This window comes from Gopherus evgoodei, chromosome 12, assembly GCF_007399415.2.
Source record: "Gopherus evgoodei ecotype Sinaloan lineage chromosome 12, rGopEvg1_v1.p, whole genome shotgun sequence".
Taxonomy (NCBI): Eukaryota; Metazoa; Chordata; order Testudines; family Testudinidae; genus Gopherus; species Gopherus evgoodei.
This window is the reverse complement of record NC_044333.1, coordinates 10,648,429-10,661,300: the sequence shown is the minus strand read 5'-3', so window position 1 is coordinate 10,661,300 and position 12,872 is coordinate 10,648,429. Positions and strand designations below refer to the sequence as shown.

At 38.2% G+C, this 12,872-nt stretch overlaps 1 protein-coding gene across 1 annotated transcript in view; it reads left to right on the top strand.

Annotated features, from left to right (window-relative positions):
- SMPD3 (sphingomyelin phosphodiesterase 3) overlaps positions 1-12,872 on the top strand; it is a 239,485-nt gene that overhangs the window by 185,884 nt on the left and 40,729 nt on the right. The window contains exon 4 of the mRNA XM_030581867.1: positions 10,279-10,354. Coding sequence (XP_030437727.1) covers positions 10,279-10,354 — 76 coding nt within the window. The remainder of the gene's footprint in view (positions 1-10,278; positions 10,355-12,872) is intronic.

Here is a 12,872-nt window from a genome sequence, read left to right as displayed (position 1 = left end):
TTTTCTGCTTGGGAGAAGTTAAAATTCCACAAGGATAGGGCATGGGTGGGGAGATTATGGAGCATAGGTTCTGTCCTTTCCACAGCCAGTAATTGCCAGTTAATGGTATTGATTATATTCAAATAGTTTCACTTTCTCCCTTCACTCCACTTTAAAACTCCTGCAAATCTTGCTAGTCGTATTTTCCCCTGCAGTTGTTTAAGCATCATATTTCCCCACCACTTCAATGTGAAGTCAACTGCCATGACATGAACTCAGAGCAGTAGTTGGTAGGGTGGGTACCAAAGAGAGTTTTGAACTAATCTCACTAACATTGTAACTTATATTTAATTTATTTAAATTTAACGTGCTTAAATAATATAGTAATAATAAATTATTAACATAACATAACTAATGTATCTCCTTTAGAAACTGCAACAGATCCCTGAAGGCAAGAGAGACAGAAAGCTGCCAAAATAGTAAAATAACGATTTTTGCAGATCTTGTAGAACCTATCTAAGCTAATCAAGAGATACCAAAGGCTAATGTTGTAGGAATAAAATATATCTTCTTTGGAAGCTATACGGAATCATTAGGCTGGTCACCTAACCGATAGGATAGCAATGCAAGGGAATCACCAGTAGAACTGGTTGACGTTTTTCCATTCCAGATGTTCTTCAACAGAAAATTTAGTTTTGCCTAAAAGAAATGTTTTATGAAAAAAGACTGGTTTCTACAGAAAATTTAGACTTATAATCAAAGAGCAGAACAGCCAAAAAATTTTAACTGAAAATTTTCAGGCAAAACTCAAAGACTTAATTTGGACATGTTGAAATACTTTTTTAGACATTTTTGGTCAAAATGATATGGTTCACCATTTGTAAATCAAAATATTTTGACTTGGTTCAACGTTAAACCAATTCCAGTATAGCAGAATTCTTTCTTGCAAAATATTTTAAGTGCTTTTTCTAAACTAGTTTAGATATTCCAAGCAATGGGATTTCCACCACTTTTCTTGGAGATCATTCCAGTCTAATTGATCTATGAGGAAGATTTTTGCCAATATTAGGTCTAAATTTTCTCTTCTGATAGTTTCATCCCCTTATGCTTAGTTATACCTCTCAATAATCCCTCTGTATTATTGGTTTTTGTGGGAATTGCAACTGGCCATCATGTCACCCCTTAAATATAGCTTGGCTATGGAATGTGTATATAGCCCTTCACTCATTCCTCATAAGTGAATCCCTCCAACGCAGCAATCGTTTTTGTTGCTCTTATCCTTTCCAATATGTTTGTACCATTCTGACTCTGAGGAGCCTAAAGCAAATTCAGTATTCGATTTATGGTCTTGCCTCTTGATTGTGAGTTGAAAAGACAGGTTGTGACTTCAGTGTCATGCAAGATTTCTGAACCCAATTCTGAAAGTGAAGTCTTCAATTAAGTATATAAATAGCTTTGCCTAGTCACAAGAGCTGAGATAGCTTCAGGAGAAGCAATTGCTTGAAAAAAAAGGAAAGGAGAAACTGAAGGAAGAAGATAGAAAACAACTCTTAACAATAGGAATTAAGGTTTGTCTACTGCAGAGAAATTGCTCAGATATGCTGGTCAATTTCCCTCGGTTAGACATGTCCCTTAGAGAGTGTTTTGCCATGGGAACTGGTTGAGGCACTATTGATACAAGTATTCATTAGGTGATTTATTGAAACAATTTGAGAGATTACTATCATGGAATATTCTTACTCCAATCACAGGGATAAATTAGATACTCCATTTTTTCCCCTTTATTATGTGTGTTGTCTCTCAATATGTATCTATTACTATTAGCTTTTATATATAGATATTTAGCTTTTATTTATAGATATGCAGACTCTTCCTCCTTCTCTCAATAGCTCTGTCTATAACTCATAGTTCAAACTCACACTCTGTTCTTCTCAAGATTTCTCAGCATTCCCTTGCATTTGAGCCACATTGATGAAATCTAATTAGGAGGATTTTCCTGTAGCGATAGCCTACTGTGCTATATATTGTAAAGTCCTATTTATGTGTCATGCTCGTGTTCTTAATCTGGAATGCTTTATTCCATGGAAAATAATAACATCATTCAGTCTGCTTGTATAGCAGAATGGAAAGCCCCTGTTTGAATAGTTTGTATTCAATAGCAGTGCTCCTAAACACAATTTTTGTTGTTAAGGAGAGAGTAGTATTGCTGTAATCTCAAACCACTATGCTTGTCAGTTTCAGCTAGTCTTACCTATTACACTGTATTAAGGTAACTGACTGGAGTTTTGCCATGATGTTAGGCAAATTTATCATGGAGCTCTGTCATTTGGAGGCAGATCTTCAAATTAACTCATGCCACTATGACAGTGTGTGTTTTGTTATTCATTATAAAGACAAATTTAGAATCTGAATGGGCAGCCAAAGCCTATCAAATGAATGATTTTTCTCACCCATAACAGAGGGTGCTGGATGTATACTGCATCACACAGTTCCTGTCTTTTGGAGGGATTTGCGGCATTAAATTGTTTTCTCCCCTTTTCCAACTTGGGGTGCCTCGGAAATCAATGTCTTATTCTGTTAGGCCCGACTCGGGGCTATGGTATTTTGGGGAGTGGTGTAGGAAAAGAAGGAATCCACTTTCTAGGGCTTTTTATTGATTTCAGTCTCCTGGGAATGAAAATGGAGGCTGCAGAGCTGTTCACTGATTTAATAGTTCACAAGTGAAAGTCCAGTGTAAACAAGGAGCAACAGAGACTTATGCTTGTTTCCTAGCAGAATTGCCTCCTTAACCCTTTTTGAAATTAAAAAAAACTCTTCTCAGAGCTTTATTTGCTGAGTAACTAACAAGCTTCAGATTTCCAATGGTGTAACAGAGATGAGAATCTATCGTTGGATGTTTCCATACTTGTCCTAATGTTTGATTAGTGGGTGTGCATTTATATCTTGTTTTCCCTTTGCAGATGTACTGTGAACTGGAACATGTTTTGTATGTTGCAGTATAATACTGAGAGAGGTACTAATTTTGCATTTGTCAATGTATAATTTTATAAGCAGGACATTTTATTCAATCACATACACATTCTCTTGGCTTTAGATAACATCAGAGTTTAGCAGGATGTATGTATATATGTCAAGTATCAGGAGGTAGCTGTGTTAGTCTGTATCCACAAAAACAACAAGGAGTCCGGTGGCACCTTACAGACTAACAGATTTATTTGGGCATAAGCGTTCGTGGGTAAAAAAACCCCCACATCTTCAGATGCATGGAGTGGGTTTTTTACAAAGCTTATGCCCAAATTAGTCTGTAAGGTGCCACCAGACTCTTCGTTTTTGTTTGTATGTATGTATCTATGTATGGCCATTATACATTAGCTCCTCTTGCTGTGGCTTATCTAACCAAAAATGGTTTGGAATCTTTAAAGGCGTATTTTAATATTAGTTTATTGGAATTTTCCCTAGTAGATACAGATACACTTCAGAAATGTCCAAATAAGCAAATATCAAGCCTGATACGCAATGGGATTTTGAATTTGGATGGGATGCAGTTTCAAGCACTTCTTCACAATCCCATGCCATTATAACAGGAGACTCAATAGAAGGATGCAGTGGCAGGTGACAATAAATTATGTATTTTGAGCTATGTTTTGCCTTTAGGCACATTCCAGAGCAAAGGTTGGTGTGAAAACAGCACCACCGCAGGGGTGTAACCCTGAGAGGCACTGTGTACTTCAGGCACCCCTCTACAATGCATTTCCTATAGTCCTCTGAGCTGGTGCTGTGGCAGAAGTGATCTGTTACAGGCCTGTAGAGCACAGCATACTACTTTCTCATGTCTTGCCAGCTTCACAGTGGGGAGCATCAGAAATGGAACCCTGGTCTCATCCCCACACCTGGAATCACAATCTGGGCAGTTCTAATGCAACTAGAGTTAAAGGTTTTACTCTCCCATATTGCCCTGTGCTGCTGTATTAGAGCCATAGTATAGCTCGTAATATAGTTTTCCAAAACTGCCTAATTTGGGATTCTTACTCTTTCATTGATGAGAGCAAGATTTTTTCATTAAGTTCATATGTGCTGTAAAATATTCTCTGTAACAAGGCAGAAAAGGGGACTGAAAGGCCATTCCTGAGATTATTGATACCAAACATTTGTTTTAGTGAGAAAACCCAGGATATTTCCTGTTGTCAGGCTAATAGTCACATGACATGAAAATCAGTTGTGTTGTGACAGTGGTCATATTTGACACTTATCACCCTTCGACCTGAAACATACGAAAGCACTTGAAAAACTTGCGTAAATGCTCCATTCCTTATTATGTGAATAGTCCACTGACTCTAATTGTGGTGCTTTTGGATGTGATCTTCAATCACACTGTCCAGACACTACTATTTTGTTTTGTAATCTAGGCTCTTGGGGTCCCACATCCCCATTCTTATGCACAGTGAGTGTATTTTACTTTGCTAATAGTCCCATTGAATAGACTACAATATTTTCAAAGGAAAGGTGGGAAGATTGAGCCCTGGGTGGCAGTAAACAGGGTTTATGTGAACTTCAGCCTGTGGTCTGTCTGACATTTTTGGAAAACACTGTGTAGGATAATGCCTCCTGGGACAGTCTTCTAGATTATCTGTTATGACACTGACCTTCTAGCACCAACAATGCAATTCAGGTAAAGTGAATTCCTGTTTGGGTGATTTTGAATTGGGTTGCCCTAGTACAATTGCAAGAACCAGAAACAGACACTTACTACTTGTCCCAGACTTGAGCAATCTGCTGGTCAAATACTGACCACATGACTGAGTTCTGTGAAGGTGAAAACTCCTTCCAAAGGCAGACTAACGCACCAAGATCTGTGTTGCATGGACAGTGAATGTTCTGGGTTGTTTTCCCACTGTACTGGCTGCAGAGCTGTCCAGATGGAGTTCTCTCAATATAATATAGCCATTAAAATGGAGCACGCTCAGAGGACACGCGGTATTCAGGAAAACAATGAACTGCTTATGTGCAGAATTATAGGGTTAGCTACTGGACCTCCATAATATTACTATAATGACTGTCCATATTTTAGTGCTTTTTCAGTTACAGAATAACAAATAGAATATGTAATCAAATTTTATTTAATAATATTTAGGTTCCTGGGTTTTTTGCTGTACTGGGCTAGAGCTTGCAAGTATTTTGTTTTCCCATTGTAACCACAGATCTTTTCTTCCATCATGACTGCTTCAGATACCCTTCCCAATGGTTTAGGGTAATAATGACACTCAGTGAAACAAAAAAATCAGCTCCCTATTACAAAATGGCAGAATTTTAGGTTTGGGGAAAGGGCTATTCAGCAAGCACTTGAACATTGATACTTTCCATGGAAATATTGGCCATGTTAACTTTTTGGCTGTTACTTGGTACTATTTTTTTTTTTTTAAATTTCAAAAACAGAGAGGCATCTTCCATTTCTGTTCACACACATACATATTATGGATAGACTCTGTGTTTCTGTGTGAGATATGTGTATAAAATACAGTTTGATATATAATGTGAATACAATTACATGTACATACATAAATCGTAGCTGTGCTTCTCAGATCAATTATAAAGGTAATGTGGCATAAGTGATTCCATTCTAACAGGCCTTTTCAGCTGGCTATAAAACTTACTCAGACTGATCTTTCAGACTGAAACTTTCCACATTTGGTCACAGCCTGAAAGTGAAAATGGTTCAGCCAGTTTTGGACACAGAGGTGTAAAGTGTACACTCTTGTCACAATAAAGAACAGTTTTGCAACTTCTGTTTTTCCCTTTGCAGGGCAGAGTGGGAGGCTCGTCTCTCCTCAGATGTGGGAGAAATGTGTAATTTGCCAGAAACTCTAGAGATGTAGATGTCTTTTTTGGTAGTTGAGTGAAAAATCTCGTTTCACTTGGCTGCGGTTAGATGGCTTGAAAAATATATATTGTGCCCTGGTTTGTATTATAAGATAGAGGCTTGTTGTTCTTAAACTAACAACCCCACAATGTTGTCTTGGTGCTGCACCTGCTGCGTAAGACTCATTTAATATGTACGTGAAAAATGGTGTGTATGTAATGAGGCAGCCTGCAGGAACAACCAGAGCGAGTCTCCTGGAAGAATTAGTGGCATCCAGTCAGGATTCCCTCATATCCCTGTGGGTCTGCAAGGATCCACTGGCTTTGGGGTACAACTGCTGAGTTAATTCCAAACCTCTCCTGTCTTCGTTCCCCTTCCACTTCAGTTAAGAACACAAAGTCTGAACACTGAATTTCTCTACCTCTTGCAAGTTTAACCCATCTAGGGCATGAGAGTAGTTTCTATAGGAATTTATATACTATTGTATTAAAAACACTTTCCCTAGAGCCACCTATAGGCTCAGCATAGCATCTCTACAGAAAAGCATCACTTAGCTGGAAATGATCTTTAAAGTAGTTAACTGTGTGTGAACGCTAATGAGCTCCCAAAATCCAGTTGGAAAACGGGCTAAAAGATGAGTGAGGAATCTAGGCCTAGAGCAATGTAAGATTTTTATTATGTGCCTTCTTTTTCCAGATGGAAAAATAATGAACATTGACAGGACATTATCAAGCATAAATGACCTGTAAATTCACTGCTTGCAAAGCCTGTAAAAGTAATAGGATATTTCTCAAGACAGTTGGAGAACCTGAACATCCAAATAAATGGACAAAACTCTACTCATCTTAAAACCAGGTTGCATTTTTATGTAAGGGTGTCAGATGAAATTTAATGTGGCTTCGTCAAGTCTGGTGATACAGGAGTCATCAGCAAAGCTGTGGGTTTTATTTTTTTGAAGGTCAGATAAAACTTTCCCTTCCAGGCATTTTCTTTGATAGACATACTGTATTGTTTTAAATCCTGAGCAGGAAAATCAAGCACCTGCAGCAGCTTCTCTGTTCCATTCATCTAGGACCAAATCCTGATCTCATTTAAGTCAGTGGGAGTTTTGGCAGTAACTTTAATCGGTTCAGAACATATTCTGTACACATGCTCCACCCTTAGTCAGTTTTAAAAAATCCATCTGAAGTCTGTGTCTATCAAGTGATTTTCATGATGTTCTCTTGTAGTATTATGCTCTGTTGTCATAAGTTCTATGCAAGCAGACCTTCCTCAGAATTCTGCTCTCTAGAAATCTGGTAGAGAGTCGGTTTGATTTGCATGCAGTATATGTGCCCTCAGTCTATAAAGCATAGCTGGTAGGTTTCATCTTAGTCTTGCCATTGATGACTATTTCCCCATTAAGGGCTAAGTTGTATCTGCTGACCACATGCCCTCACTGGGGTTTTACAAAGATGCACCACCCTACAGGGAGAAGTTCTCAGACTCCTAGGAGGAGTATCCACATTACTGTACTCTTTAAAAGAGTGTAGCATACTTCCTCATCTTTGGGTACAGCTGGCCAGTACTTTGAGGGAACAAGCCATGATTCCATCTACACTCCTTGAAGGTGCAGGGCTCCCACAAGAACTAGCTAATGATCAGTCATTGTGCTTCCATGAAGGCAATGACTGCAAATCTGACCCTTTCACAGATCATATCAAGTGTGGGGAAATTCCTTACTTCATAGATTTTAAGGCCAGAAGAGACTATTATGATCATCTGGTCTGGTCTCCTGTACAACATAGGCAATAGAATTCCCCCAAAATAATTCCTAGAGCAGATCTTTTACAAAAAGTCCAATCTTGATTTTAAAATTGTCATTGATGGAGAATTGTTCCAGTGGTGAATTACTCTCCCATTTAAAAATGTACACCTTTTTTCTAGTGTGATTTTGTCTAGCTTCAGGTTCCAACCATTGGCTCTCATTATACCTGTCTCTGCTAAATGGAAGAGGCCATTATTAAATAGTTTTCCCCGTGTAGGCACTTACAGACTGTAATAAAAAAGCACCCCTTAACCTTCTCCTTTTTAAACTAAATAAATTGAGGTTTGTGAGTCTATCATTATAAGGCATGTTTTCTAATCCTTTAATCATTCTCATGGCTCTTTTCTGAACCCTCTCCAATTTATCAATATCATTCTTGAATTGTGGGTACCAGAACTGGACATAGTATTTGAGCAGTGGTCACATCAGTGCCAAATACAAAGGTAAAATAACTTCTCTACTCCTACTTGAGATTCCCCTGCTTGTGCATCCCAGGATTGCATTGTCTCTTCCAGTCAGTCACACAGGGTGCTCATGTTCAGCTGATTATCCACGCCTCAAATGTTTTTCAGAGTCACTGCTTCCCACGATAGAGTACCCCATCCTGTGAGTATGGCCTACATTCTTTGTTCCTAAATTTAGCCATATTAAAACTCATATTGTTTGCTTGCACACAGTTTATCAGGTGATCCAGATAACTCTGAATAAATGACCTGTCCTCTTCATTTACCACTCCCTCAATTTTTGTGTCATCTGCAAACTTTATCTGTGATGACTTTATATTTTCTTCTAGATTGCTGATAAAATTGTTAAATAATGTAGGGCTAAGAACTAGTCCACTGGGATCCCACTGGAAACACATCTACTTGAGGCTGATTCCCAGTTTTTAATCCATTTATGTGTGCCAGGTTCATTTTACATCATTCTTGTTTTTAATCAACATGTCATGCAGTACCAATTCAGTACCTTGCAGACATCTAAGTATATTCTATCAACACTAGTACTTTTGAAACCAAACTTGTAATCTCATTAAAAAAAAAGGAAGCAAGTTAGTTTGACAGGATCTATTTTCCATAAATCCATGTTGTTTTGCATTAATTATGTTACCCTCCTTTAGTTCTCTATTAATTGAGTCTTGTAACAGCCGCTCCATTATTTTGCTTGTGATCAAGGAAAGGCTGGCAGGCCTATGCTTACTTGGCTCATTCCATTTACTGTTTTAAAAATACTAGCACGTTAGCTTTCTTTCAGTCTTCTGGAACTTCTCCAGTGCATCAGGACTTATTGAAAATCAGTATTAATGGTCCAGCAAGCTCCTCATCCAACTCTTTATAAACTCTTGGATGCAAGTTACCTAGACATCCTGAATTTAAAATGTCTGTCTTTTGTAGCTGAGGTTTAACATCCTCCCAAGATGTCAGTGGAATGGAAAATATGTTATCACCATCTAATGAGACAATATCATCTGTTTTTCCCCAAATACAGAACAGAAATATTTATTGAGCACATCTGCCTGACCTGCATTATTATTGATAATTCTAGTATATCCATCTAGTAATGGACCAATACCATTGTCGGGATTATTTTTGTTCCTAATATATTTTTAAATCTCTTCTTTATTCACCACTATTATTTGGTAGCTGAATAAGGCTGAAGCAGATCAAGCGCTAAATAAGATTAAAAGAATAAAGCACAACTTAGTTCTAGTGCCTTTGTGTGTCCCCTAAGAGGTTTGTTTGTCTTACAGAGCTATAGTCTAACGTGTGTGTGGGAGAGATGGAGTACATTACACTGTAGCAAAATGGGCTTCCGAAACCCCCTCTCCACTTACCATGGAAGTAAACCCTTGTAAGGAATAATCCCCTACCTGTGTTTTAGAGGGTGTGGAATGCCCTAGTTAGGGGAGAATCTAGAAGAGTGAAGGGAAAAAATGTATTTTCCTTGCTCTGGCTGGCAGGTACAGAGGCTGCTGTTGAGAAAATCTGCAGGAGGAAGATGTAAATGTCTCATTGAAACACAAAGCAAAATTCTCCAACACCCTTACTCCCTCTCCCCCATCAACAAAAAACAGTATTGGGCAATAGAGGAAATAATGGGAAAACGTAGTGAAATAGGGAAAATAGTGTACAGTTTTGTTTTGTTTTCCAAAGCCGCCTTCCCTTTTGCTGAATTCCAGTTTTCTGTAAATGTCTAGATTTGTGTGTGTGTGGAGACTGTTAATTAGTCTCCTGGGGTGCTTCAGTGTGGGGCTTTAATCCTGCACACGCCAGGAGGGGCTGGGAGGATTGGGGCTGGCAAGTTGTTTGCAGGCAGATAACCACTGAGATGTGGGCAGGCAAGAGAGAGTAATGGGGAATGCTTTGCAGTTTGAAGTAGCAGTGGACAGAGAAGTTAGGCAGTGAACAGACAGGGCAAGTAGGACTTCTATTAAGGCAAAATCTCCTGTGGTTTTTGCCTCTCTTAGATCCATTTAAGTGCTTAAAGTGGCATTGGATAAGAGAGGGAAGGCGTATTTTCAGGGGTGTAACTCAAGAGCTTCTATTGAACAACTGAAATCTTCTATTCTGCACAGGACAGAGGGCCTTGAGCATAGTAGTGACGTTCATTAACAGCCTTCTTTCTTCCTTTCTCTTAGGTGCAAGTGGGAAATACACCTCAGGACCAAAGAATTGTGGGATACATTTCCTGCACTCATTTGCAAGCTCTCGCAGGTATTGTCTGGATTTCCTTTTCTCAATTTTGTTCTTATTGTGTTTCTAGTTCTGTGCCAGAAGTTTCTCTCATCATCAAGCACAAGAGCAGCATATTAGCAAAACATCTTTCCTCATCCCACATTGTAACAGTGTCATGCAAGTAGCGAGGGGATGGAAAGAGAAAATAAGATATCTGTAAAAGCCACACATCATAGATTCTTCAGCCACTTCTTGAAACACAACCAAAAGTTGCACACCAGTAAAGATTTTAGTGACTGCACATTGGGACCTGAACCTGTGCAACTCTGAGCACCCACTACACTCTGGCTTAAAAATTAAGGGTGCTGATCACCATGCAGGATCAGGCCGATAGGTATCAAAGAAACTCCCAAATATTAGCTACAATGGAGAAATAAACCATTTATTTTCCGAAGCATCTGTCATTGAGCCAAAACTGTCACTATTTTTATATATTATGCTGCAACTCACACTGCTGCACTAAGAAGAATAAAAAAAATTGTTGCTCACAATGCCATAATTGGTCAGGAATTTTCCATGGAAATGTTTGAGACAGAAAATATAATTTTCACAAAATTGAAAATTCTCATGGGAAAATGGAAATATTAATTTTCTGTTGGGAAAGGCTAAAGAAAATATTTAGTTAGGGTCAGATTAACCCAAATCAAAACACATTTCTGATCATGCAGACACATTAATGTTGAATTGAGATGCCACAGTTCCTAATAGTAATTGCCTGTGGGCCTGGCTCCTTGGCCTGTAGAGAACAATAGCGGCATGAAGAAACCAGACCCCTAAGAGGAATTGGGGGCATTAGACTCCTGAATTCAGCAGCTCAGGGTGACAGAGATTACTATCAAACCAAGGCTACACAAAATATTTTGACATTCCCAAATCAACATTTTTCTGAATTGTCCAGTTCATGAAAAAAATTGAATTTTTCATCCCAACTTGGGGACAAAAACTTTGAAATAGCAAGTTTCTGATTTTTGACTTACTCCTATAACAAGATATTTCCCAGAATCCAAAGATATAGTGTTTTCTGAGACTCATTGTAACACACCAGAAAATCGTAATAAAAGTTTATTAATAGAATAACTTCCTGCACCCTGAAAAACCATGCTAAGTGAAGCCATCACACAGAGCAGTTCAAGTAGAAATAAAAAAGATGGAAGAAGCCCAGATTCTCTGCCTGATTTTTTGCTTGCTATTTCCAACATAAATTGTTAATAAGTTTATGCTCTGTTTAGAAAATATTGCTGGTCCTATTTTAAAAACATTTTCCTTTTCTTCAGCTACTACCATATATAGTGCTTGCTATGTTATATGCATTGTTTCATGAAATGATACTTTCCAACATCATGTAAAACAAACTATATAAAATACAATAAAAAGCCCAGCAGTGCCTGGGAGTCTACGAATTGTATATATTTGAACTCTTTTTAAAAGAATTGGGAAGATGTTCTTTATCAGCAGATTTCTCAGCTCTTCTTAGTGTATGTATCAGTGTGGATCCCACTGTAGGTACATATGCCCCTTATGTACATGAGACCAGAGTCTTGAATAGCAGCGTCTGTCGGGGCTGTGCATGTGCCCTGCGTCTCCTTAAGCTCTCTCTGTACAGTGAGACAGAACCTGGAAATGGTCTGACCAACTAAGCTTTACTACCCACTAAGTCTTTTTGAAATTCTTTGAAATGTTCAGAACTTTTCTGATCCATTGATAAAGAACCACCACGAACAAAATCAACCCATCTGGTAGAGCCGTATAAAATTCTCTGACACCCCCCTCCCCCAACAATGCAGATTTGAATCAACCAAATCATTTAAAGAATTTGTCAATATTGGCTAATTCTTTCAGTTGAAAAACCATTTACAATTAAAAAAAAGTCAAAATGTTTGACATTTTCAAAATAAAATGTTTCAACTTCAATTCAAAATATTTCATTTCAAAGTTACTTTTAAGTTAATTTTTTAAATTAAAGGTAGAAAAGCTTAAAATTTAAATAAAACGTTGTTTTAGATTGGAAGAATTTTTTTGCAAATGTTTTTGGACTTATCAGCTAACCAAAAACATTTCTACCACCTGGACTGAACGTTGACAGATTGACTGTCTTGTATGCCCCCGGTCAGTACAGAGCACCCGAACATGGCAGATTCTACACCTGAGGAGTTTAAGCCCTGCTCTTCTTGAAAAGTGTTAATTCCCCTGTAAGATGGATACAGCAGATGCCCCTTCTGTTTAAGAGAGATCCATATACTAGAGAGGTGCTTGGTATGCTAGTCATTCTCAAATGAGCATGCATAGTTGAAGTTTCATCTGCTAAAGCAATCTATGAAGATTTGGAAGAGACAGTAGAACTAAGATACCAGATAAACAGACCCTCTTGAGCGTCCCAACGAACAAACATGCCACACCTAAGACCAGTATAGAAAAGAAAATGCCCAGAAAAGACCCAGTACTCATATTGATATCAGCACTGATGCAGAAACCAATGCCTTCTGGTATGAAGAGAGAC